Source organism: Clarias gariepinus, chromosome 3 (assembly GCF_024256425.1).
Source record: "Clarias gariepinus isolate MV-2021 ecotype Netherlands chromosome 3, CGAR_prim_01v2, whole genome shotgun sequence".
Lineage (NCBI taxonomy): Eukaryota > Metazoa > Chordata > Actinopteri > Siluriformes > Clariidae > Clarias > Clarias gariepinus.
The window spans coordinates 41,151,467-41,177,313 of record NC_071102.1 but is presented as its reverse complement, the minus strand read 5'-3'; the positions used below and the strand labels follow the sequence as shown (position 1 = coordinate 41,177,313).

The 25,847-nt window shown below is 40.0% G+C and overlaps 2 protein-coding genes and 1 long non-coding RNA gene across 3 annotated transcripts in view; all 3 read right to left on the bottom strand.

The window, feature by feature from the left end:
• The window catches only part of LOC128518707 (uncharacterized), a 48,556-nt gene extending 30,091 nt beyond the window's left edge, over positions 1–18,465 (bottom strand). Inside the window, exons 1-5 of the mRNA XM_053491949.1 lie at positions 18,147–18,465; positions 17,947–18,034; positions 17,483–17,528; positions 17,039–17,265; positions 4,830–4,897 (exon numbers count right to left, since the gene is read on the bottom strand). Coding sequence (XP_053347924.1) covers positions 4,830–4,897; positions 17,039–17,265; positions 17,483–17,528; positions 17,947–18,034; positions 18,147–18,381 — 664 coding nt within the window. The 5' untranslated portion in view covers positions 18,382–18,465. The remainder of the gene's footprint in view (positions 1–4,829; positions 4,898–17,038; positions 17,266–17,482; positions 17,529–17,946; positions 18,035–18,146) is intronic.
• LOC128518541 (B-cell receptor CD22-like) lies at positions 1,049–3,978 on the bottom strand. Its single transcript, XM_053491697.1, has 4 exons — positions 3,766–3,978; positions 3,251–3,601; positions 2,944–3,162; positions 1,049–1,558 (listed from the first exon to the last, which is right to left on the bottom strand). Exons 1-4 carry the CDS (start codon positions 3,956–3,958, stop codon positions 1,203–1,205), a joined length of 1,119 nt encoding a protein of 372 aa, XP_053347672.1. The 5' UTR covers positions 3,959–3,978; the 3' UTR covers positions 1,049–1,202.
• A 1,921-nt stretch (positions 18,466–20,386) lies between the features above and the next one.
• On the bottom strand, positions 20,387–22,309 carry LOC128518559 (uncharacterized). The gene is made up of 3 exons (XR_008357744.1): positions 22,010–22,309; positions 21,371–21,439; positions 20,387–20,726 (listed from the first exon to the last, which is right to left on the bottom strand). It is a non-coding gene; the product is annotated as an uncharacterized LOC128518559 (long non-coding RNA).
• Between the last annotated feature and the right edge of the window lie 3,538 nt (positions 22,310–25,847).

Here is a 25,847-nt window from a genome sequence, read left to right as displayed (position 1 = left end):
TAATGTGAATCGTGGTTGAAGAGACAGGCGGCGTTGAAAAACTGAGGGATCTGATAGTAGTTTCCAAGTCCAAAAGTGAAGGTAAGAGTTCTGTTAAACAAAGCAGGGTCAGTAATCATTACTCCTCAATGAGAGCAGAGAAATCCGGGTGTGCAGTCCAAGAACAATGGCGTTAAGCTGGCGAGATCATACACTTAAGGAGAAAAAATGAGAAAGATAATCCAAAGAGCTAGGCACAAGACAAAATCCAGAAAACAGACGAGGTCAAACACAGAAATAGATCACTAGAAAAAATCGCAAGACACGAGAGGCACGGACGTAAAATTAATCGTTGAGGAGTGGAGCTTTCACCATTCTTTTAAAGCCACGAGTAGATTGTCAGAATGGTAACAGGTGTGCTCAGGTAATCATCAACCCTGGGTGGAATTATGTCCTGGATGTACTGTACTGGGCTGAATGTGCAGGCTCATGACACACTGGGACTTGTTTTTTAAAAAAAACTATTCACATGAGCATCAACACAAGAAATGTTGTATTTGAAAATGCAATTATGAAATCCATTTTCAAAATGAGACTCAGTCATGTGTGCCTCAATTAATCAGCTTCAAACTGGACTGAGCCATAGAGGTATATAAATAGAGTCATGTAATTTGCAATTTATTTAAATTAGGAACATAACTTTATGACAGTTTTGGGAAGCTCAGTCATTTCATATTAAGTATAAATGAAAGCAATCCATAAATTAAGTCAAGTAAGAACTGCCATTCAACTAGACTAAAAAAAATTGTATAACAATTGACTATTGTCTGACCCATTTTTTTGTAATCTGTTTTCTTTTGTTTAAAGTGTTGTTTTTTTTTGTTTGTTCATCTTGTTTTTAGTGTGTTTTTAAGCCATTGTGTCTCACACTTCACTCTTATTTAAGTAATTGAACCTGTCTGTCAATATTTTTTCTTATTTTCAGCTATCAGTTTTAATGTTACAAAATTTAAAATCAGCTATGCCCATTGAATAAGCCTGGCAATTCATGGTATTTGGCATTTACAGTATAAATAAAGATATGTGACTGTAAAGAAAAACCCGCATTACCAAAACTCTGGTAAAGATTATGCCATTAATATTACATTTTTAGCTTTTTAAAATATTGTACATGCAATTTAGGGAAAGACTGTTACAATGTAAATATTTTCAACGTTAACTTTCTAATACCCAAACTGGAACTGGTTTCCGCAGGCAAGCATGTTTGCATGAAAGAAAAGCAAACCTAGTCGTAAGGCATGGCACCTACATAACACATCCAGGAGTGTTGGTGTGGAGTTGTGCTGTCCCAGCTGGTTGTGAGCGGTGCAGTAGTACAGTCCGCTGTGCTGGGAGCTGATGTTGCTGATGCTGAACGTTTGGCCTGTTGTCAGCAGTGTGTCTGCAGCTGCTCTCTGCCTAAACCAGGTGTAATTGAGAACAGGAGGGTTTGCATCACTGCTACAGCTCAGAGTCACTGAATCCCCCTCCACTGTGTCTCCAGAGGGAAGAACCACTGCTCTGGTGTTTTTAGGGGAATCTAAAAAACATGCATAAGATCTTTATATTAAAAACACTGGACCTCTTTTTTTTTTTTTTTTACTGTTCACATGAGGATCCACACAAAAATCACGGTATTTGAAAATTCAATTATAAAATCCATTTTGGAAATATTTATATTGTATGAGCTCCTAATTTTGAGAGCCTGTACATCTGTGCCTCAGTTAATGAGCTTTAATCTGGATTGAGCTATTGAGTCAGTGTCATTTTGAATTTTTATTTAAATCAGGAACATAACCTTCTGATAGTTTTTGGAAGCTAAATTATTTTATGTTAAGTATAAACGAAAGCAGTCCATAAATGAAATCAAGTAAGAGCAGTCATTCAACTGGGCAAACAGAAATGCTTTTGTATAACAGGAAGCCACTTGGTATTTTGAGCAAATTTAAGTTTCTCATGCTTGCAGTAACTCCATCTCCACATTTGCTTACTCTTTCTGTGGTTTCATGTGCACAACATGGTGAGTTAAATCAGTGCACCTGTGACATCTGTGGCTTTTAGCTGTGTTTGTTTATTTATGTGAAACCATGTGAATGCCAGCTGTAATGCCTCAAGACGTATACTGAAGATTTTGAGGATTAACTCACATGGAGTTTAATGTGTCGTGCATATGGCCACAATGGCTCTAGAAGAAAGAACCACTGCACTGGTGTTTTTAGGGAATCTGGTTAGAAAATTATGAAGAATTAGAAATCTGACACTTATTTGATGAATTTTAGTCATAATAGAATCCCTAAATACTGGCACTGGTTTTCACTGATGTACTCAACCTGTCACTGGCGCAGGTTAGTGTTCCAACATGCCTAAAGAAATCTATCATACTGGTACCTAAGCAACCTACTGCATCATGCTTGAACCACATCCATTTAGTTTACATGGATTGCAGTAACTCCCATTATTATGAAATGCTTTAAGAAATTGTAATGGGTCACAATAAAGTGGGTCTACCACCAACACTGGACTACTACCAGTTTTCTATGAGTAAACCACATAACTACAACATGATCATACATGATAGAAGGAGTATGGATGACAGTTGGATTTAACTGGACCAAACCCTTGTAATGGAAATTAGCTTTTGAAATATGGAATATCATTCTATTCTTGCTGAACAGGCGTTTAATGTTCCAGTGTAAATGTGTTATTGCATGAAATGGCCAGTTAGGAAATGGATATTGTTGACCGTACATTCACGCACAGTTTGGGCTCCAATAAGTACAGTAATGTTCTAATATTGGGTAATCTCTTTTCCACTTGGGAGTACTAACAGGTCTAAGGCACTTTAAGAGCACTTGACTCTTGAACTTAAATAATACAGCCCTATCTAGTTCATGATGGAGAAGTGTAAGGAAAATCCACACTCACACACTGGAGGAGAGAGGAGACTGTCATGGCCTTCAACAGCACAGCTGTAACTGACCGCACCACTGACTGCAGCTACAGAGCAGGAGGCAGATTTACAGTCAGACACACGCTGTCCGTTCTCGTGCCAGATGTAAGTGGGGTTGTTAGACAGAGTGCAGCTGGTGATACAGCTCAGATTCATGTACTGGTCTCTCCAGTCTGATACTGTAACCTTCAGATCTGAAATTAATAAGCATGAGTCATAATTATTCCCATGTATACTGTGCTGATTTTCGATGGTAAATGTACAGAATACAGTACACATTACCTGTGACAGACAGAGAGACTCCAGGTTCTCCTGTGTACTTTCCTGTAGGATAATTAGTAAGGAATCTGAATTTGTATGTCTGAGGGTCTCTCTCTGTCAGGTTAGTGATTCTCAGACTACAGTTATTCTGGGAGCTCTGTGTGTACTGCACTCGGCCCTGATACTCCTCATTCTCCGTCACATCCACAGGCTCACCATCAGCCTGATCTTTAATGAACAAGAACACTTTTGTGATATTGTACTGATGAGGGTAGGTGTAATAACTGTACATGTCCACTGATGAGCCAATCAGAGAGCAGATAGTCTGGGTGGAGTAAGTCACACTCCAGCACTTCTTCTCATTAAATAAACCTGAAACAAATAACCCTGAATTAGAACCGACATCTAAATTAGAAAAATATACTGTAGATCATATACTATACAGCATTACTCAGTCGTGCATATGAGTTATTGTAATCCAACAAGCTGGCAGTGAGATGATGACGGAGTGAGTGAAGTGTAAAGTGAGTTCTTACAGACAGCAGGAGAGCGAAGATCCTCATGTCCTCCTACAGCACAGGAGTAGCTGCCTGAATCCCAATCACTCTTAGATACTGGTAGTTTATTTCCGTTCTGGTAATTAACACGCTGTCCGTTCTTGTACCAGATGTAATTTGTCTTGTTAGACGGAGTGCAGGTGGTGCGACATCTCAGCTCAGTCTCATCCATGTTTGATACAACACTCAGATCTGAAAGTAAAATTATTTTGTCATGTAGTATTTTAATGGCAATGATCTTATACTTTTGAAACCCAGATACTCAGTGTGTGTGTGTGTGTGTGTGTGTGTGTGTGTGTGTGTGTGTGTGTGTGTCACTAACTGTAACAGTCAGATTAAATCCAGATGAGGCTGATATCCAGTCACTTGTCTCTGTTTTAAATCTAAACTTATAAACTCCAGAGTCACTCACTCTCACATTCCTCACTGTCAGCTCACAGTCAGACATCCCTGTGCTTACAGACACTCGTCCTGAGTATTGTGGATCTGTGCTCAGGTCTTGTGGTTCTCCTTCAGAGCTCTGGACTCGATACCACTCTCTCTGTGTGACACTGGAGTGATCAGGTGGTGTAAATGTACAGGGGATTTTTACTGTAGACCCAGTAAGAACACAGAGACTCTGAGAGGAGAGAGTTACACTGTGCTGAGCCTGAACACCTGGAACATACACACACACACGCACAAACAGTGCTAAATCTGATCAAAGGAGGTACAGTAAAACAAAGTAAGTCCTAATTTGAGAGCAGCACAATAGCTTATATTATTATAATTATCTGTCCTGCGATGGATTGGCACCCTGTCCAGTATGTAACCAGCCTCATGCTCTAAGTCTCCTGGGATAGGCTCCAGACCCCCCACAAATCCCCCCCCCTTTACACAGGATAATGCAGTATGGACTATGAGATGTCATGAGATACATAATTATCTAACAGTGATCAACTGAAGTCAAGCACATGACATAAGACACAAGACCACAAATATAAATTTAATAAACAAGTTAAATAATATAAATAAATAAATAAATAAATAAATAAAACCCTTACCTGCAAGCAATATGAGAATGACTGCAGCAGAAGGGTTTCTTTTTCTAGCTAGCATGGCTGCATTGCCCCTTTATTAAAGACAGATATTATTTAGTAGTAAACATGCATGGCATTGATTTATTGTTTATCATATAATCACACACACTGTAGAAATAACACAGTGATGGTTATGTCACCAAGTGATGCAGACAGAAAATTACACAATTAGGAAACGTTTTTATCTTACAGAAGCCCTGAAATGTACAGGAAGTGGTGAACAAAGCTGAAATGCTATGGTATTTATTGGGACTTAACATGTCTTTATTTTAACTTTTGATTATTCCAACGAAAAAAGATTGTCTGAGGCAACATAAGGAATAAAGTTTATAAAGTGATAATATAAAGTTTCATAAAAAACTGTTTCAAGAAAGTTGGAAAGCTGGTGAATTTGAGCATCAGGTTCTTTTATGATTATTTGTCTTCTTGGTCAATTATGGGAGGTAAACATAAGTCCAAAATACAACAGAATACCAAAAACAAGCTACTGAGATATTTCTTAAAAATGGATATGATGTAATAAGTTATAAGACAAAAATAACAAGTTACTACAGAGAAATAATGAGACAGCAATTTCAAAACTCGCAGTTCAGTAGTTCAGAGCTACTGTACCCCTGAACTTCTACTGTTTATGCAATAAAACAAGAAGCATCATGCTTTCACTTCCACTTTATACTAAATCCTTTTTTTAGTCCTATTAGATAAACTACAGTGTACTGTACCATATAAAAAAAAATATATAAGAGCAATAATGCTTACCTATCTTTCATCAAGCTCTGATCTGTTGTGTTATTTGCGTTGAAATTAAAACTGAAATTGACAAACCCCACTAGTTTCCTTCCTCATTTTAAAGTGTAACTAGAATGATGTGTTTAGTCAAGTGTGTCGCCTTCATAGCCCTAAATGAACCTCAAAAAGCACAACATAAGCCTGTAAATATAAATATTTATGATACCCTGTTCCAATACTTTTTAGATTTTGTATATTTTATGTAAAGTTAACAAAGATATGTCTTTTGGAGGTCGGTGGAGTACTTGTACCTACTTACTATAAAAAAAAAATAGTATGCGGGCCTTCGAGTGGCGCAGTGGTAAAGCGCTCGCCCTATCATCCGGAGATCGCTGGTTCGAACCCTGGGTGATGCTGTTTTCCTCTCACAGCCGGAGGCACAGAGAGAGCTGATTGGCCGAGCTCTCTCAGGGGGGAGGGATGAGAGGTACTCGCGCTCCCACATTAATCACGGCTCTACAGCCAATCAGGGGCGTCTGTGAGCTCGCGCACGCGGAAGGGGCGGCTAGCGCTTTCCTCCGAGTGTGTTACTCCGCCCCTAACGGTGCGTGAGCGAGCAGTTCGAAAAGATGCGGTCGGCTCGCGTCACGTGGTTCGGAGGAAACACGGGATAGCTTTCGCCCTCCCGACTGAGTGGTTGTAGTAGCCTTAATGTGGGAGCCCCCTAGTGACGGGGAGGAATTGGCCACGACTAGATTGGGGAGAAAATCGGGAAAAAGAATTGGACAGGACTAAATTTAAAGAAAAAAAAAAAATAGTATGCAAAGTGAAATAGTGAAGTTAACCTCTGCCTAAGAGAACATGCCTACAAATAATAATAATAATAATAATATATCAAATTCAGCACGCTGATTTTGCACGCTGTATCCTATTGGTGTTGGCCTTTTGACCTGTGTCCCACAGATTTTGGATTTAATGCTAATTAATTAATTTAATGGATAAATAAAAGTAATGGATTGCTCTTGCCCTGATCCCAAAAGAGCAAGAGGATGCAAAAGAAACACACAGCTTTCCAGTCAGGGACAAACCCATTGACTTGGTTTCTATTCTGACTTCCTTTTAGACTTCGTGCAGTTCTGTGTCTTGCTTTAATAGCAATCGCTTGTAGCTTGTTTAGTGGAGTTGTATAAATAGCCCTAGGATCAGTAGATTGATCGACTTTTATCTGTTTGTATACTGTTGGCAATGTAGTTGTGATTGTTATTTTCTGTATCGTTGTTTCAGTCCTTTTTCAATTTGTTTGCTTTGTTTATTTAAAGTCCTAACCTAATGAGGACAGCCCACAATGTACATTTTCTAGTTTTGTTTTGCAAGCATTCACAATACACATACACATTCAAATTCCATAGAAAACTTAAATAATTCTTTTGATTGTGTTAAGCTGCTTTGGGACAATGCCAGTTGCTAAAAGCGCTATACAAATACAATTGAATTGAATTGAATTGAATTGAAAAATATTATCCACTGCCCCTGTCCATTATTGTCACGGCGTGCGCCAATGATGGGCGTGTGCCACAATCTGTTGTCGCTGCTCAGTCACTCCGTAGGGTCACTAAGTAGGCAGCCTCCCTTGTGCAGGTGTGTGAAGGCCACACCCTGCGGAGAGCAGGAGAGCTGCTACTCTGCCCGCTGCCATCGCTCACCAGCCTCGTGCCCATATGCCAGCTAGGCACTGCCACTAGACCCGCACCACTTTCCTTCCCTTTTCCCCTCCTTTAACCTTCTCCTACTACATTTTTTAAATAAAATTACTCTTTTTCTGTAAGATCTCGCCTCGTGTTTGTGGTGCCACCCGTGTGTTAAACTCATTATCACTCGCTTAACCTGGAGTCTATCCCAGGAGACCCTGGATAGGGTGCCAATCCATTGCAAGGCACACACATACACATTCACACACTCAGTACAGGCAATTTGTAAATGCTAATATGCCTAATAGCCTAATATGCATGTCTTTGGACTGTCTGAGGAAGCCGGAGTACGCGGAGAAAACCCACCAAGCACGGGAAGAACATGCAAACTCCATGTACACAGAGACAGCAATCGAGCCTGGCCGGGAATCGAATGAAGATGTGGGGGGGAGCAATGCTATGTGATTTAAAGGCAAGTAAACTGAACGCTGCTGTTTGATCACCACATAGGAAAGAGATGCCATGCCTTGTTTCTGTGGTGCTACCCCAGTCATACATTATACTGTATATTTTATACAGTATATACTGTGATATATAATATACAGTATAATGGATGACTGGGGTAGCACCACAGAAACAAGGCATCGCATCTCTTTCCCATGTGGTGATCATATATATACACACACACACACACACACACACACACACACACACACAGTGCATTCGGAAAGTATCCACAGCTCATCACTTTTTTCACACACAACACCTCATAATGACAACATGAAAAAAGTTTACTTGAGATTTTTGCAAATTTATTACAGTTAAAAAAAATTATGGGGTGTTGTGTGTAGAATTCTAAGGGAAAAATGAATTTAATCCTTTTTAGATCAAGGCTGTGACATAACAAAATGTGGAAAAAGTGATGCGCTGTGAAGACTTTCTGAACTGTGTGTATATACAGTGGTGTGAAAAACTATTTGCCCCCTTCCTGATTTCTTATTCTTTTGCATGTTTGTCACACTTAAATGTTTCTGCTCATCAAAAACCGTTTACTATTAGTCAAAGATAACATAATTGAACACAAAATGCAGTTTTTAAATGAAGTTTTACGTTGTTAAGGGGAAAAAAAAACTCCAAATCTACATGGCCCTGTGTGAAAAAGTGATTGCCCCCCTTGTTAAAAAATAACTTAACTGTGGTTTATCACACCTGAGTTCAATTTCTGTAGTCACCCCCAGGCCTGATTACTGCCACACCTGTTTCAATCAAGAAATCACTTAAATAGGAGCTACCTGACACAGAGAAGTAGACCAAAAGCACCTCAAAAGCTAGACATCATGCCAAGATCCAAAGAAATTCAGGAACAAATGAGAACAAAAGTAATTGAGATCTATCAGTCTGGTAAAGGTTATAAAGCCATTTCTAAAGCTTTGGGACTCCAGCGAACCACAGTGAGAGCCATTATCCACAAATGGCAAAAACATGGAACAGTGGTGAACCTTCCCAGGAGTGGCCGACCGACCAAAATTACCCCAAGAGCGCAAAGACGACTCATCCGAGAGGCCACAAAAGACCCCAGGACAACATCTAAAGAACTGCTGGCCTCATTTGTCTCAATTAAGGTCAGTGTTCACAACTCCACCATAAGAAAGAGACTGGGCAAAAACGGCCTGCATGGCAGATTTCCAAGGCGCAAACAACTTTTAAGCAAAAAGAACATTAAGGCTCGTCTCAATTTTGCTAAAAAACATCTCAATGATTGCCAAGACTTTTGGGAAAATACCTTGTGGACCGACGAGACAAAAGTTGAACTTTTTGGAAGGTGCGTGTCCCGTTACATCTGGCGTAAAAGTAACACAGCATTTCAGAAAAAGAACATCATACCAACAGTAAAATATGGTGGTGGTAGTGTGATGGTCTGGGGTTGTTTTGCTGCTTCAGGACCTGGAAGGCTTGCTGTGATAAATGGAACCATGAATTCTACTGTCTACCAAAAAATCCTGAAGGAGAATGTCCGGCCATCTGTTCATCAACTCAAGCTGAAGCGATCTTGGGTGCTGCAGCAGGACAATGACCCAAAACACACCAGCAAATCCACCTCTGAATGGCTGAAGAAAAACAAAATGAAGACTTTGGAGTGGCCTAGTCAAAGTCCTGACCTGAATCCTATTGAGATGTTGTGGCATGACCTTAAAAAGGCGGTTTATACTAGAAAACCCTCAAATAAAGCTGAATTACAACAATTCTGCAAAGATGAGTGGGCCAAAATTCCTCCAGAGCGCTGTAAAAGACTCGTTGCAAGTTATCGCAAACGCTTGATTGCAGTTATTGCTGCTAAGGGTGGCCCAACCAGTTATTAGGTTCAGGGGGCAATTACTTTTTCACACAGGGCCATGTAGGTTTGGATTTTTTTTCTCCCTAAATAAGAAAAACCATCATTTAAAAACTGCATTTTGTGTTTACTTGTGTTATCTTTGACTAATAGTTAAATGTGTTTGACGATCAGAAACATTTTGTGTGACAAACATGCAATAGAATAAGAAATCAGGAAGGGGGCAAATAGTTTTTCACACCACTGTATATATATATATATATATATATATATATATATATATATATATATATACACGTGTGTGCGCTCAACATTTACTCTTTTTGAGAAAAAAAGGTTTACTGAGCAAAAAGAGTAACAGTGCCATCTACTGCAAATAGTACAAATAATATTTTAACAGTAGCAGTATTAAGAGTTATTTTATTGCTTGTGCACCTAGATATCTAAATGTAGGTATTAAATTTTTTTAAAAGGAAGTGTACATTTCTTTGTGTAAATTTCATATGAGTTTAGGAAATTGTTTACAAGAATTGTAATAAGTGTTTGTGTGTATATGAGTAATGCAATAATCTTAAAACCAACACAGTAAACATGAAACTGCACAAAAAGCTTCATAAAGTATATATTAAAAAAGATACTTGGACTTATTACTATTAATATAAATAAACCACTTTACAAAATAACTTTGCTTTATAATTTCTATGTATAAATACTCTTTTGAAAAAAATCTGGACTTTAGTTTAATGAAAATTTGTTGTTACAGATGTTAAATTTTTCAATCTGTTTAGACTGTTATTCGTTGGACTTCAGATTGTTGTAGATTTCATCCTCCCTGTAAAATATAAAAACATTGCAAACATTTAAATTTTTGAAGGAAAAAAAAGAAAATATATTATATTCTTTAGTTTTCAGTTGTTTTTTTTGGTAACATTGATTTATTTTACATTACCATAATAAATGTCAATCATAAAGTGAACACATCCCATTTGCATTTAGTGAAAGAAAAAGCAAAAACACAAAATTCCATGAAAGGTAAATCATGTGTTCACTTTGTGTTTGTAAGTGAAATAAGTAAGACATTTAGGCATGACTCTGTTATCTATAAAAATTTAAAAAATCACAGTACCTCATTAAGATCATTCAAGGATCACGGTACTGAGAATATTTTGTATAACTTGCCACAAACTCAGTATCTCTTGTAGGATATGAAAAATTTTCCACGTTACTATGATTTCTAAGAATATTTTCTTAAATTTCAAATTAAATTCAAATTCAAATTTTATTTGTCACATACACAGTCATACACAGTACGATATGCAGTGAAATGCATCATTAAATTTTAAATCATTAATTTCAAAAGGTGTTTCTAGCAGCAACTGAACATTAAGCCATTTGCAGACACCCTTATCCAGAGCAACTTACATTTTTTATCTTGTTATACAATACATCAGAGCAGTTGAGGACCTTGCATAAGGGCCCAACAGTGACAAATTGGTGGTGATTGAACCTGAAAGCTTTCAATCAATAGTCCAATGCCTTAACCACTGAGCTACCCCTGTTCATGTTCACCGTATACTGACTGTAAACTTGCACAAGGCTGAAATGGGCTACCAGCAAGAATCTTGGTGGGACAGAGAGTTAAAGCAATTATTCGCAAATGGAACAAATACAAGAAAACCATCAACCTGGAGCTGGTCTGAAGCTTTATCTAAGCTTTTACCTCATGTGATAAGGATAATCAAGTAAAAATTGAGGGACTAGCCCAGAACTTTATGGGAAGAGCTTGTGAATGATCTTAAGGCAATTGGGACCACAGTCACCAAACAAACAATTGGTAACACAATTCATTCACCATGGATTAAAATCCTTTAGCGCCTACAAGGTTCCCCACCTCAAGAAGGAATATGTACAGGCCTGTCTAAAGTTTACCATTTAAAAGAGAAGGATTGGAAAAAAAATGCTGTTTTCAGGTGAGACCCTAGGAACACTATCCCCACAGTCAAGCACAGAGCTGGACACATCATGTTTTAGAACTGTTTCTTTGCTAAAAGTACAGGCTGACTTTGCCGCATTAAGGGGCCAATGGACAGGATCTTGGATGAGGGCCTCCTGAAGATTGATCTTCCAGCAAGACAATGAGCTAAAACATACCACCAATGCATCTGTGACAAAGACAGCAAGTCTTTGTGATGTATCAAGAGCCACGGTATCCAGGGTAATGTCAGTATACTACCAAGAAGGACGAACCACATCCAACAGGAGTAACTGTGGATAAACTGAGGAAGCTGTCTGAAAAGGATGTCTGGGTGCTAACCAGGATTATATTCAAAAAACATAAAACAATAGCTGCCCAACTCACTGCGGAATTAAATGTGCTTCATAACTCTCCTGTTTTCACCAAAACTGTTCGTGGGGAGCTCCACAGGGTCAATGTACATGGCTGGGCTGCTATAGCCAAACATTTGGTAATTTGTGCCAATGCCAAACGTCGATTTGAGCTGATGCAGCGTAGCAGTGTGGGGCTAAGTCAGACACAGACCGACACCGTGAAGTCCCTTTTGCACGAGTTCGCTGATATTTTCGCGGTAGATGAGCGCGAGTGCACTCATACCAACTTGGTGCAGCACACGATCAATACGGGTAACGCAGCTCCTGTTCGGCTACATCCGAGACACCTCCCATTAGCTAAACAGGCTGGCGCCGAGCAGAAGCTGCGTGAGATGACCGACTCGGGCGTCATAGAGCCAGTGTCCGGACCGTGGTCTTTACCGGTTGTGCTTGTGCGTAAAAAGGACGAATCGTGGCGGTTTTGTGTGGACTACCGGCGGTTAAACGAGGTGACGCGCAAAGATTCTTATCTGTTATCGCGAATAGATGATGCGCTGGAACACGTTGTGGGCTCGGCGTGATTTAGCTCGTTGGATTTGCGCAGTGGGTACTGGCAAGTAGAGCTCGCCCCGGAAGCACGACCTAAAACTGCGTTCTCGATCGGGCAAGGGCTATGGCAATTTCGGCGCATGCCGTTCGGCCTATGTAACACTCCAGCTACGTTTGAACGGTTGATGGAGAAAGTGTTGGCAGATATTCCTCGCAACCGTTGTGTCGTCTACTTAGACGATTTCCTGGTGCACGGCAAGGAACTTGAGGTCGCGCTAGCTAACCTACGGGAGGTATTTCTAGCTATCCGGTGGGCGAATTTGCGGCTTAATCCCAAAAAGTGCCAGCTGTTGTGGCAAGAGACCGTATTTCTGGGACACGTGATTAGCGCTCAAGGGATTGCCACCGATCCAGCCAAAATTGCACAGAATTGGCCAGAACCATAAAATGTGTCGCAGCTACGCACCTTTCTTGAGTTAGCCTCGTACTATCGCCGGTTCGTGAAGGATTTTGCCACGATCGCCAGCCCGCTGCATGGGCTCACGAGAAAGAACCAGACGTTTCGCTGGGACAGGGTGCACGCGCGTGCGTTCCGGGAAGCTCTAGTCACGTCGCCCGTTCTCGAATATCCTGACGTATGTTCATCCTCGACATGGACGCAAGCGATGTAGGGCTGGGGGCTGTACTGTCTCAGGTTTCCGAGGGCAAAGAGCGCGCTATCGCCTACTTCAGCCGCGCGTTGTCTGGACCGGAGAGGAACTACTGCATCACGCGGCGCGAGCTGCTAGCGGTTGTCGTGGCTCTTAAACATTTTAGGCCGTATTTATATTGGCAATCCTTCTTGCTGCGGACCGATCACGCTTCGCTAGTGTGGCTGCTTAGTTTTAAAGAGCCTAAGGGACACTTAGCGCGCTGGCTCAAGCGGATGCAGGACTACGATTTTCTCTCCGGAGCCCCCGTCGGGAATCAGCCATCCGAGCCGGCGTGCAGCCGAGTTACTGCATCGCCTAAACCATCGCCTGTGCCACAGCTGGACTGTGATCAGCTAATTGCCGAGCAGGAGAAGGATCCGGCGCTGCAGCAGGTACTAGGTTGGGTTAAAGCGGGCCGGAGACCGGATTATAACCGAATAGCATTGCGGGAGGGTTTACTCTACCGCCACTGGAAATGGCCGTGCGGCGCTGGCGAGTATTTTTAGCTGCTGGTGCCGCGGACTCTGGGGGCACGTGTGTTAGGGATGGTACATGGGCACGCGGACGCGGGACACTCCGGGGTAACGAAAACTCTGCAGCGGTTGCGCGCTCGCTTCTACTGGCCGGGCTGTCACACTGATAGCGAACTCTTTGTGCACAGATGCGACGTCTGCACAGCAAAGAAGAGCCCTACCCAGCGCTCGTGAGCACCCCTGCAAGACTTTCGGTTGGGGGCACCTATGGAGCGTATGGGCGTGGACATTCTCTGGTCATTTCCCATCCCGATCGCGTGAATCGTATGAGCTGGTGGCCATGAACTACTTTACCAAGTGGCCGGAGGCGTTTGCTATTCCTGACCAGAGCGCTTCCACCACAGCTCGAGTGCTGGTGGATGAGGTGTTCAGCCGATTTGGCACCCCGGAGCAGTTGCACAGCGATCAGGGGCGTAACTTTGAGGCGGAGGTGTTTGCAGCGGTGTGCGAGCGCCTCGAGGTGAAAAAGACCCGCACCACGCCCCTCCATCCGCAAAGTGATGGCCTCGTGGAGCGTTTCAACCGAACACTCACCACCCAACTCGCCGTCCTTACCAGCGCCCAGCAGAAGGATTGGGACAAACATCTGCCTCTCGTGCTTTGGGCTTATTGCACAGCAGTGCAGGAGTCCTCACAGCTGATATGTTCGGTCGCGAGTTGCGCACACCCGTGGACCTTGTGTTCGGGCCCCCTCCACAATTGGATTTACCCACGAAGCCGGGGTTGGATTATTTTTGTTTGCTGAAAGACAAACTGTTCCGTGTCCACGAGTTTGGGTTAGTGGCTTAGGCCAGGTTGTGTGTGTGTGTTAGATGTGTGTTTTATTAACTGTGGATGTGCTGTTTATGCTATTTCGTGCCGTTGCTAAATAAATTACACCCAGCCATTGGCATTGGGCAGCAAGGTAGCTCACTCGTCTCTCCAAGTTTCTTCTTAGCGGTGAAAAACGCTACAATATATATATATATATATATATATATATATACTCTTGGAAAAAAATATATATATATACATACTGCATTCAGCATAAATGAGTACACCCAACTAAATTTGTCAGAAAACCATCAGTTTCCTTTCAGAATCAACATTTTCTATGAGATACTATACTACAAAATACTCCATTGGGCCATTGATTGCAAACAAGATTTGTTAATTTGAACACACAAAAAAGTGATTTTTTTAACAAATTCATTCAAGCCCATGTTGCAAAAATAAGTACACCCCAATTATAGTCTTAGGAGAAAAGCCACACTTAAGACTACAAAATTCTAATTAACAGGCATGCAACCACAGGTGAGTCTAATGATTCATTTAAAAAGTGTCCAGCAGACAGGTGACTATAAAAGGGTATTACTTGACAAAGAAAAGCCCTTCCCATTTTATGCTGTCAGCAATGGCTCCACATGGAAGAGCTCAGTGGTTAAGGCATTGGACTACAGTTCGGAAGATCCCAGGTTCAAACCCCACAACCACCAAGTTGCCACTGTTGGGCCCTTAACCCTCAACTGCTCAGATGTGTAATGAGATTAAAAAATAATAATAATAGTAATAAAAAATGTAAGTCACTCTGGATAAGAGTGTCTGCCACAATGCCTTAATGTAAAAAGATCAGCAAAGCTTTACATATCAGTCAAAACACTGTAGCAAAAGTGATCCAAAAATTAAAAAAAGATGGAAGTGCAACCATCTTACAGAGACGTTCAGGCCATCTATGGAAGTTAACATGGGTTGAAGAAAATCGCCATGCAGTTAGCTAAAGCAGTAGAAAGCCAAAGTGGAGTGACCGTTTCCCGTGACACCATACGGCGCACACTGCAGAGGAATAGCATGCATGGGTATCGTCCACGAAGGAAGCCTCTCCTAAAGCCCATGCACAAAAAAGCATGCCTAGAATTTGCTAGGGCCCATGCTGAAAAAGATGAAGACTACTGGGATTCTATACTTTGGAGTGATGAGATAAAGATCACTGTTTTTGGAATTAATGGTTTAGGCTTTTTTTTTTCGTAAAGGTGAGGATTTCAAAGAAAAATGCATGGTGCCTACAGTAAAACATGGTGGTGGCAGTGTCCTTATGTGGGGCTGCATGAGTGCTGCTGGTGTTGGGGAGCTGCATTTCATTGATGGTATCATGAACTCAACAATGTACTACTCTATACTGAAGGAGAAGATGCTGCCATCACTCCGTGCACTTGGTCATCGTGCACTTTTCCAACACGACAATGATCCAAAACACACATCTAAAGCTACTGTTGCATTTCTGAAGAAGAACAGGGTGAAGGTGATTGAATGGCCAAGTATGTCTCCTGATCTGAACCCAATCGAACACCTGTGGGGAATTCTAAAGCGACAAGTTGAGCATTGCTCTTTATCCAGCATCCAGGATCTAAAAGTGGTTATTCTTAAAGAATGGAAAAAAATAGATGTTGCAATATGTCGCCAACTTGTTCATTCCATGCCTAGAAGACTTGGTGCTGTCCTTAAAAATCACGGTGGTCATAAAAAATACTAGATGTAGTAGTTTTTGTTGCGGGGTGTATTCATTTTTGCTTCAACCAATTTGAGTAAAACTAAAGATTTTGTGATCTAAGTTAAATTATTAACCTTAATTTCATGTTATGGAGTTTAAAAAAGTGTTCAATAAAATTATTATTATTTTTTTTAGTTTGTAAAGTTATACCATGTGCAATGATGTCTGATGGTATGACGTCACTTGTGGTGTGGGCCTATTCAGATGTGAATCTTAAAATTTAAATACAGTGAAACCTTGGATTACAAGCATAATTCGTTCAGGAAGTGGGCTTGTATTCCAAAACTCGTAAACCAAATCAAATTATCTCATAAGAGATAATGGAAACTCAAATTATTCGTTTCACAGCCCCAAAAAATTAATACATAAAAATAATTAACACAATATCAAGTAAAAATAAACCAAATTAACCTGTATTTTTACCTTTGAAAAGATATCGAAACAGTGCAGTGTTTATGTGCAGAGCAGAGAAAAAGAGTGTGTCTGTGAAGGTGAAAGTAGGAGGGGTCTGTGTGTGTTGCACACAGGCACAAAAAGCAGGCTGAGCCTTGAGCAGAGAAAATGGATTTTTAACCTTTCTGATGAGACTTGCTTTTGTTTTATTCATCACGTGCACTGTACACACACGCAGACACAAAATAAAGATGTTTTACACACATACACACACACACACACACACACACACATGGTCACGTGCACAGATGTTGATTATACCAGTGAGAGACAAGCTACAGCCTTTTAAACTTTATATATATACAGTTGCATGACAGTATCATGTTCATTTGAATCACCTACCCAACAACTCTTGGTGTGGCGCGGCTCACGGTGGCGTATTCTACTTCCTCTTCCTGTTTAAAAGCGTTTGGCAGTTGAACAGTTGAGTAGAGAGATACTTCATCTGTGCGGCATTGACTGAAAAGAACAGTTGAGTATTGAACATTGTCCTGATCTTCTGATGAGGCTGTCTGTGTGGGGTCAGAGGTCATAACTGAGATGTTATCATATACATGAACAGAGTCATTCTGAAAAACAGAAGAAGAGAAAGAGGGTGTTAAAATCTTAAATGAATATACAAATAAAAACCTTAGAATGTCTATCATGTTTTAAGTAGAAAAAGTTGTATCTACTTGAAATTAATTTGTTAGATATTCTTTATATCATTATAAAGAATATCTAACAAATATATGTAGGTAAAAACTGCTTGGAAATCTCTCTCCTTATCACCTCATTAGAACTCACCTTGCCGTGCTCCTCACTCCTGGTACTGACCGCTGATGCTCTTCTCCTGTTGGAATGTGTGTAATAAAACAATCACGTCACCAGCTACACTTGCATGTGAAAAACACGGTGTGCTAAATCTGTGCATCTCTGACATCTGTGTTTTTCACTTTTGTTTGCATTTATTTGCGACCATATGAGTGTCTGCTTTACCAGAGGTATACTGAGGATTCTGAGGCCTAATTCACATGAAGGCATTGTGTGGAGGCTGTGTTTAATGTGTCGTGCATGTAGCATATCATGATCAATGACTTTGATGATCAGCAACCCTTTTCCTAGAGGTTTGGCAAGAATTTCATGAAATTTGTGTGAAATTAATTGGTCTTAATTATTAACTCTTGGGCTGTTAGCCTAATAAGTATTAACTGGGTTATGTGTAATGGGGTTTCGTAGAATTCACTTTAATTAAATGTAACTGTTCTTACCTCATCCACAGAATAATAACAATGAAAATCAGAACCAAAGCAACGGTGACTGCAATAGCTGTATATTTCACAGCGCTGTTATCTGTATCTGTAAACAACAATCAGAACGTTAAAAAGAAGGATGGATGACAAAGAGGTGGATATAATCAAGAAAAAATGTATAAATGATCTCACTAAACACAAACAAAATAAACGAGTACCTGCTGTATATTCCCATCCTGGTGAATCGGATGATCCTAACTGATTTGTTGCTGTACAGTAGTAAAATCCATCTGCTCCCGAGTGTAAAGTTAAATTATTGCCATTTCCAACCAGCTTCACACCTCCCTCTGTTCTCCTGGTCCAGGTGTAATTGCTGATGGGATTTGAATCACTTTTGCACAACAATGTGACTGAATCACCAGAAACGGGTGGAACGGCAGTCACAGTCGTCATTTGAGGAGCGTCTGATCAGAAGAGATGTTTGATTAGATATTAAATGTATTATATTTAGATTAAAAAACTGGTACCTACATAAGACATCCAGGAGTGTTGGTGTGGAGTTGTGCTGCCCCAGCTGGTTGTGAGCAGTGCAGTAGTACAGTCCTCTGTGCTGGGAGCTGATGTTGCTGATGCTGTAATTCTGGCCTGTTGTCAGCAGTGTGTCTGCAGCTGCACTGAACCAGGTGTAATTGAGAACAGGAGGGTTTGCATCACTGCTACAGCTCAGAGTCACTGGATCCCCCTCCACTGTGTCTCCAGAGGGAAGAACCACTGCTCTGGTGTTTTTAGGGGAATCTAAAAACATGCATAAGATCTTTATTTTAAAAACGCTGTGCCTCATTCATTATTATTGGGATCACATGAGCATCTACCCAAGAAACCAGGTAGAAGCCGAAAATCCCATTATGAAATCCATTTAGAAAATGTTTGTATTCTATGAGCTTGCACAAGAACTAGACTCAAACTGGATTGAGCTACAGGGTCAGGGTATAGGGTCAGTGTCATTTGCAATTTGTTTAAATTTGAAAGATAACTTTGCAATGATAGTACATTTGCTTAAAGTACAAAGTGTACTAAGTTAATCATGCTTGCAGGAACTCCATCTTCACACTCGCTTACTCTTTCTGTGGTTTATTGTGACTACCACGTGTACAACATGGTGAGCTAAATCAGTGCATCTGTGACTTTTAGTTTTGTTTGCATTTATGTGAAACCATGTGAATTCCTGCTTTACTGCCTCAAGAGGTATACTGAGGATTCTGAGAAATCCTTATCAAGCTTGAACTACTTCCTTTTGGTTGCATTAACCCCCATTATTATTAAAAAAAACGTTATGAAACTGTCATGCGTCACATCACAGCGGGTCTACCACTGATGCTGGTCTCCCACCAGTTTGCCAGTATACTGTAGGATTGAGCGGTATAGACGATGAGTGAGTGGGCGAGTACATTCACAGAAGTACTTAAAGAGCACCAGTGAGACACTTGAACTTAAATACAGTCCTAGTATAAAGTGTAAAGAAGATCCACACTCACACACTGGAGGAGAGAGGAGACTGTCATGGCCTTCAACAGCACAGCTGTAACTGACCGCACCACTGACTGCAGCTACAGAGCAGGAGGCAGATTTACAGTCAGACACACGCTGTCCGTTCTCGTGCCAGATGTAAGTGGGGTTGTTAGATAGAGTGCAGGTGGTGATACAGCTCAGATTCATGTACTGGTCTCTCCAGTCTGATACTGTAACCTTCAGATCTAAAATTAATAAGCATGAGTCATAATTATTCCCATCTATACTGTGCTGATTTTCGATGGTAAATGTACAGTATACAGTACACATTACCTGTGACAGACAGGGAGACTCCAGGTTCTCCTGTGTACTTTCCTGTAGGATAATTAGTAAGGAATCTGAATTTGTATGTCTGAGGGTCTCTCTCTGTCAGGTTAGTGATTCTCAGACTACAGTTATTCTGGGAGCTTTGTGTGTACTGCACTCGGCCCTGATACTCCTCATTCTCCGTCACATCCACAGGCACAGCATCAGCCTGATCTTTAATGAACCAGAACTTTTTTGTGACCTCGTGCCAATGAGGGTAGGTGTAATAACTGTACATGTCCACTGATGAGCCAATCAGAGAGCAGATAGTCTGGGTGGAGTAAGTTACACTCCAACACTTCTGCTCATCATAAACACCTAAAACACATAAAATTATTTTAAACTAAATTCTAAAAAATTTTATCTTAAATAGCTAAAAATAAGGTAATTCATTCATTTAATTAGGAAAGCATCATTACATCATGAATCACTGCATGTGAGTTCACTGTAGTCTAACAGAAGCTGGCAGTGTAACGTGAGTTACAGACAGCACGAGATACAGCTCAGGCTTTTGTCATTTAGGACAGTGGTCTCAGACTTTAAGACCCCAAAGGTAAACATGTGTATATGTGTATTACCTGTTAGATTAACTCCAGATGAGGCTGATATCCAGTTACGTCCCTGAGGTCTAAATCTAAAGTTATAAACTCCAGAGTCACTCACTCTCACATTCCTCACTGTCAGCTCACAGTCAGACGTCACTGTGCTTACAGACACTCGTCCTGAGTATTGTGGATGTGTGCTCAGGACTTGTGGTTCTCCTGGAGAGCTCTGGACTCGATACCACTCACTCTGTGTGACACTGGAAGAACTTGGGTATGAGTATGTACAGGGGATTTTTACTGTAGATCCAAAACGAGCACAGACACTCTGAGAGGAGAGAGTTACTGAGAACCGTGAGTTACTGTACTGCCCCTGAACTCCTGCAAACAAACACACACACACACACACACACACATAAATGATTTGTTTACAGTAATTTGTAATAAATACATACTTTTACATATCTTACTCTATTTTAACTAATCGCTATAATTAAAAACACCTGAACAGACCATAACATCTACACTCACTGGCCACTTTATTAGGTACTGCTCATGCTCATGAGAGTTCAACTGCTTGTTAGCACAATTATCTTTTTAGCAAATTACATGGAGCAACATAGCTGGTCTGAGTATTTCCGAAACTGCTCATCTACTTCACAGCAACCATCTCTAGTGTGGTTAGAATGGGCTGAAAAAGAAAACGGTTTGACAATACATCCAATGAGGGCAGTTCTCCAGGTAAAAAAAAAAAAAATGTTGAGGTCAAAGGTCAGAGGTGAATGGCAGACTGGTTCAAACTGATAAAAGGCAACAGTAACTCAAATAACATCCCTGAACACAACATGTTGAAGCTTGAAGCAGATGTGCTACAGCAGCGGAAGACAACACGGGTGCTGTTACTATCAGCTAATTTACCCACATTTGGATTCTGGATGACGGAGAACTGCAAGTGGAAGTCAAGCACATTACATAAGACTGCATATATATACAAACATATATATCAACTTAAAACCATACTGTACCTGCCAGAAGCATGAGAATCACTGCTGCTGAAAAGGTTTTTTTTTCTAGATAGCATGGCTGCATTACTCCTAAAGACAGATAATAATTAGTAATTCCTAACCGCATAATCTTATCCAACTTAGAAATAACACTGCATAAGTGATGGTTACTTCATTAAGCAATGCAGACAGACAATTACACAATAAGGGAAAGTTTACATAGTTACAGAAAGTTACAGTACAGAAATGTAAGTTGTGGACAAAGCCGAAGTACTGTGGCATTTAATAGGACTTAATATGCCTTTATTTTAACTTTTGATAACTCCAAATGAAAATATAATATGACAACATAAAGAATAATCCTTCTTTGAGGTACCAGACTTAAAAGCCAGCGTCTGGGTGATGCTCTACAGTCCTCTGAATTGTCAGACTCATTAAATATTTGTTTCAATTAGTGAATATCATAAAATATAAGTCAAAAATAATCTCCTGCATGAAACATAAAATAATGAGACAGCACTTTCCAAAGGGCCACTGTACTCTGGGACATGCACCGTTAAAGCAGTAAAACAGGCATAATGCTTTCATTACCATAATCCGTTATAAATAAACTTAACCATTGTACCACATAATGTATAAAAGCATATGAAAACCTCTTACCTTCTTCCGACAAGCTCTTGTCTATTGTATTATTTGCTCTGAAATGGAAATGTGGAGGAAACCTACTTCCTTCCTCATTGTGCAGTTTAGTCAGATTGATGCGTTTCGTAATGAGTTAAATGTGTCGTCTTTAAAAAGCACTTTATAAGCCTTTAAATATAAATACAGTGACAAGAAAAAAAAAACGTATGTGAACCTTTTGAATTTTCATGATTTTCTGCATGTTTCTGCAATTTGTCATCAAATGTGATCTTCATCTAAGTCATGAGTATTGACAAATACTGTATAATGTGCCTAAAATAATAACACACAAAAAAATCTGATCCTTCATGTCTTTATTGAACACACTCATTCAACATTCAACATGGTAGTGGAAAAAGTAAGTGAACCCTTAGAATTAATAACTGGTTGACCTCGCCCCCTTGGCAGGAATAACCTCAACCAGGTGCTTCCTGTAGCTGTAGATCAGACCTGCACCTCATGAGAGGAATTTTAGCCCACTCTTTCTGGCAGAACTGCTTTAGCTCTGTAATATGCTCTGGATGTCGTGTGTGTATGACTCGGTTCAAGTTATTCCTTAGCATCTTTATTTGAGGTTGAGGTCTGGGCTCTAACTTGGCTAATCCTGAAGGAGGATTTACGTCTTTCTGATTCCATTCTGTTGTGGACTTGCTCTGGTGTTTTAAGTCATTGTCCTCTTGTATCACCCAACTTCTACAGACGTTCTCACATTATCCTGAAGAACTTTTTATACGCTTGGGGATTCATCTTGTCCTCTGGGCGCCGACATTTTGGTAGAGTAGCCACAGTCCCAAAGTGTCTCCATCTGCTGTAGACTGTAGGCTGGTAAAGTTCTTTGAAGAAACTTATATAACCCTTTTCAGCTTTATGTTAATCAATAATTCTCAAATAAACTGTAGATGCTCTTGAAGCCCTTTTTGGCGAGACATGGCTCACATTAGTGTATTCTTCCTGTGCAGAGCAAACTCAAAATGTTTGAGTGGTTTTTAATACCATAGGTCACACTTCGAAACTCATTTTTTAACAAGACTCCGGGAATCCTAACATCGGACTCCTATTAGTTTTTTTTAGGTAATTAATTTAAGGAATGCATACTTTTCCCACTAACACTTTTTTTGTTTGTTTTTTTTATGGTCGATCTCAAAAAAGACATGAAAGATTTTTGTGTGTTATTCTACTACGAGATGTTTTAATGATAAGAGCCCTGAGGCAGGGCTTTAGAGGGGGTCAGTGAAATAGGAGTGGTGAGAGTGCTTATGATACGCACGGGAAGACCTTCCTGTTTGGAAATGGTGTAGGATTATTAATTAGAAACTTAAAAGTAAATTTAAAAAAAAAGGAAAACACAAAATGAACAGAGCTCTCGAAACTGAAACAAAAAACTAAAGATCCTCTTGGGGCCTTAGCCCTTACTGAGGATTTATAGAGATAGAGTTCGTTTGTGCTTTGCCCTATGAATATAGAGCACATGCTAAACTGATGCGTGTCGCTCACTCTTTCACTTTCTCTCTCTCTTTCTCTCTCTCGCCAGCGATTTAGGGAGACAGGGGCTGGGACTTTGCCTCTCTCCCTCTCCTAAGCGTGCTCGTCTTTGTTTTGTTTTCTTTTCTTGGTCTTTGTCTTTGGTCCTGATACCTTACTGGTGCTACCTACAGTAATGATCACACGAAGTGGCCGAGGTATCAGGACTCTTATTTAAATACGCCACCAGGTGCGGCTCGTTCAGGCTGATTGCCTGACGGCAGCGGCCAAATTTTATATATATATGACAGTGAATTTTGATTTCAATCACCTGCTACATGATTAAGCAATCAATGGAGGGAAGGCAAATCATACAATTAAGCATAATAGTCAGCAGGTGGTAAAATTCCCACGTCACACCACTCAGGTTATGTAAATCAACTCCATGAGAAAATGTAGTAAAGTAGAAAGTACAGATTTTTCCTGGTGGATGTAGTGTAGTAAAAATAAAAAATATCTCCCAATAAAACTAATCAAGTACAGATATGTCAAATTTGCACTTAAGGACAGTTACAGTCCACTTCTGTAGATTATTTAACCACTTACATTAAAAACATTAACTGTTAAGTAAATGCACTGAAAATCAATCCTGCTCACTATGTTTGGACGTAGCCTAATCGTCCAACCAGTACAGAAAATTGATTGTCATGTGGGCTCAGAAGGGATGGTTTAAGTGTGAGGTTTATCCATTCTAAGTCAACCATTAAATAGCCCCATTTATATGATAAATATTTCTGTCTATTAAGTTTCACATTATTCATTCCATGAAAATAATTGAATGTGCCAGAATATCATTTGAGAAGTCAGTTGTAATAGTAACCTTAAAGCTTGGAGTTTTACATTTACAGCAAAAACCTCATTACAGTTCTGTATGTGGGTTATAAACAGAGGTGAAAGGTTACATTGTACTGTACTTTTAATACATAAGTAATTTTAAAGGCGAGTCCTTTTGTACTTGTACTTAAGTAGACATATAAATGGAGGACTTCTGTACGGTGGCCCTAAAGTGCAAAACAAATGAACAAAACTAAAAACAAAAAAAACAAAACTGAAAACAAAATAACTTTAATTTAAATACAAAATATCAAAACCCAAAACAAAATAACTAATTCAGAAAACAAAATATCAAAACCCAAAACAAAATAACAAAACCCAAAACTAATTTGTTATTTTGTTTTGGGTTTTGTTGTTTTGTTTTGTTTTTTGTTATTTTGTTTTCGGATTTGTTAATTTGGTTTTAAATTTGTTATTTTGTTTTGGGTTTTGTTGTTTTGTTTTTGTTTTTGTTATTTTGTTTTCGGATTTGTTAATTTAGTTTTGAATTTGTTATTTTGTTTTCCGTTTCGTTAATTTGTATTGCACTTCTCGGCCAGTCAGATCCAAACTGGAAAAGGTATGTATAGTTTGCGAACTAAATTCTTACCGCTGATTGGACAAGACTTCTGTCACTCAAGATATACAGGTAGTACTGTAGTAGCAGTAGCTTCGTGTGTTTGGATGTGCAAACATGTACTCTCCTCATTGTGGTTTCAATTATGGCGGTCTTACGGTGGCCCTGAAGTCAGTTTTGTTTTTTTATTTATTTTGTTTTCAGTTTTGTTCATTTGTTTTGAACTTCACGGCCACCGTACTGCTTTTACTTAAGTAATATTTTACCCTAGGGCATCTTTTCTTTTACTCAAAAGTGTCACAACTCCACAATACACTCTTGATGAACTGATCAGCTGTTTTTGCAGAAAAATGATGTGTGCTGAAAAAAAAAGTAATTTCTTTTTTCTAAACAAAAACAGCATATTGTACATCAATTCCCTGAGTTGTCTCTGCGCCTTTAAATTGTAAGGGGAGTCACATTTTGTCTCAGAGCTGTTTTCCACTTTATTCAACTGTAAACACTGTTTAGTTGAGGATTCTCCGAAATTAGAATTATTCACCATTTTTCATCATCGTGCTCCGGGACTGATTCACTGAAACCAGTTACACACACACACACACACACACACACACACACACACACACACACACACACACACACACACACAATATATACTGTACTTTGGCTGTACTGTACTGTATCTCATGTTTAACCTTTCCTAAAGATATCCTGTTGGGTGTCAGCATTCTGACGGTGTGTTCACCAGTCAACAAATTCAATATCTCCATTTCTCTACTGGTGGTTCCACTTGATGGTGTGTAGGGAGGATGATCACAAATTCACATTTGCCCAGAGGCTTGTTGATTCTTGTAGGAGCTGGCTAGGCAGATGATGTTCTATATATCAAGTCTGATTTGTTGTTTG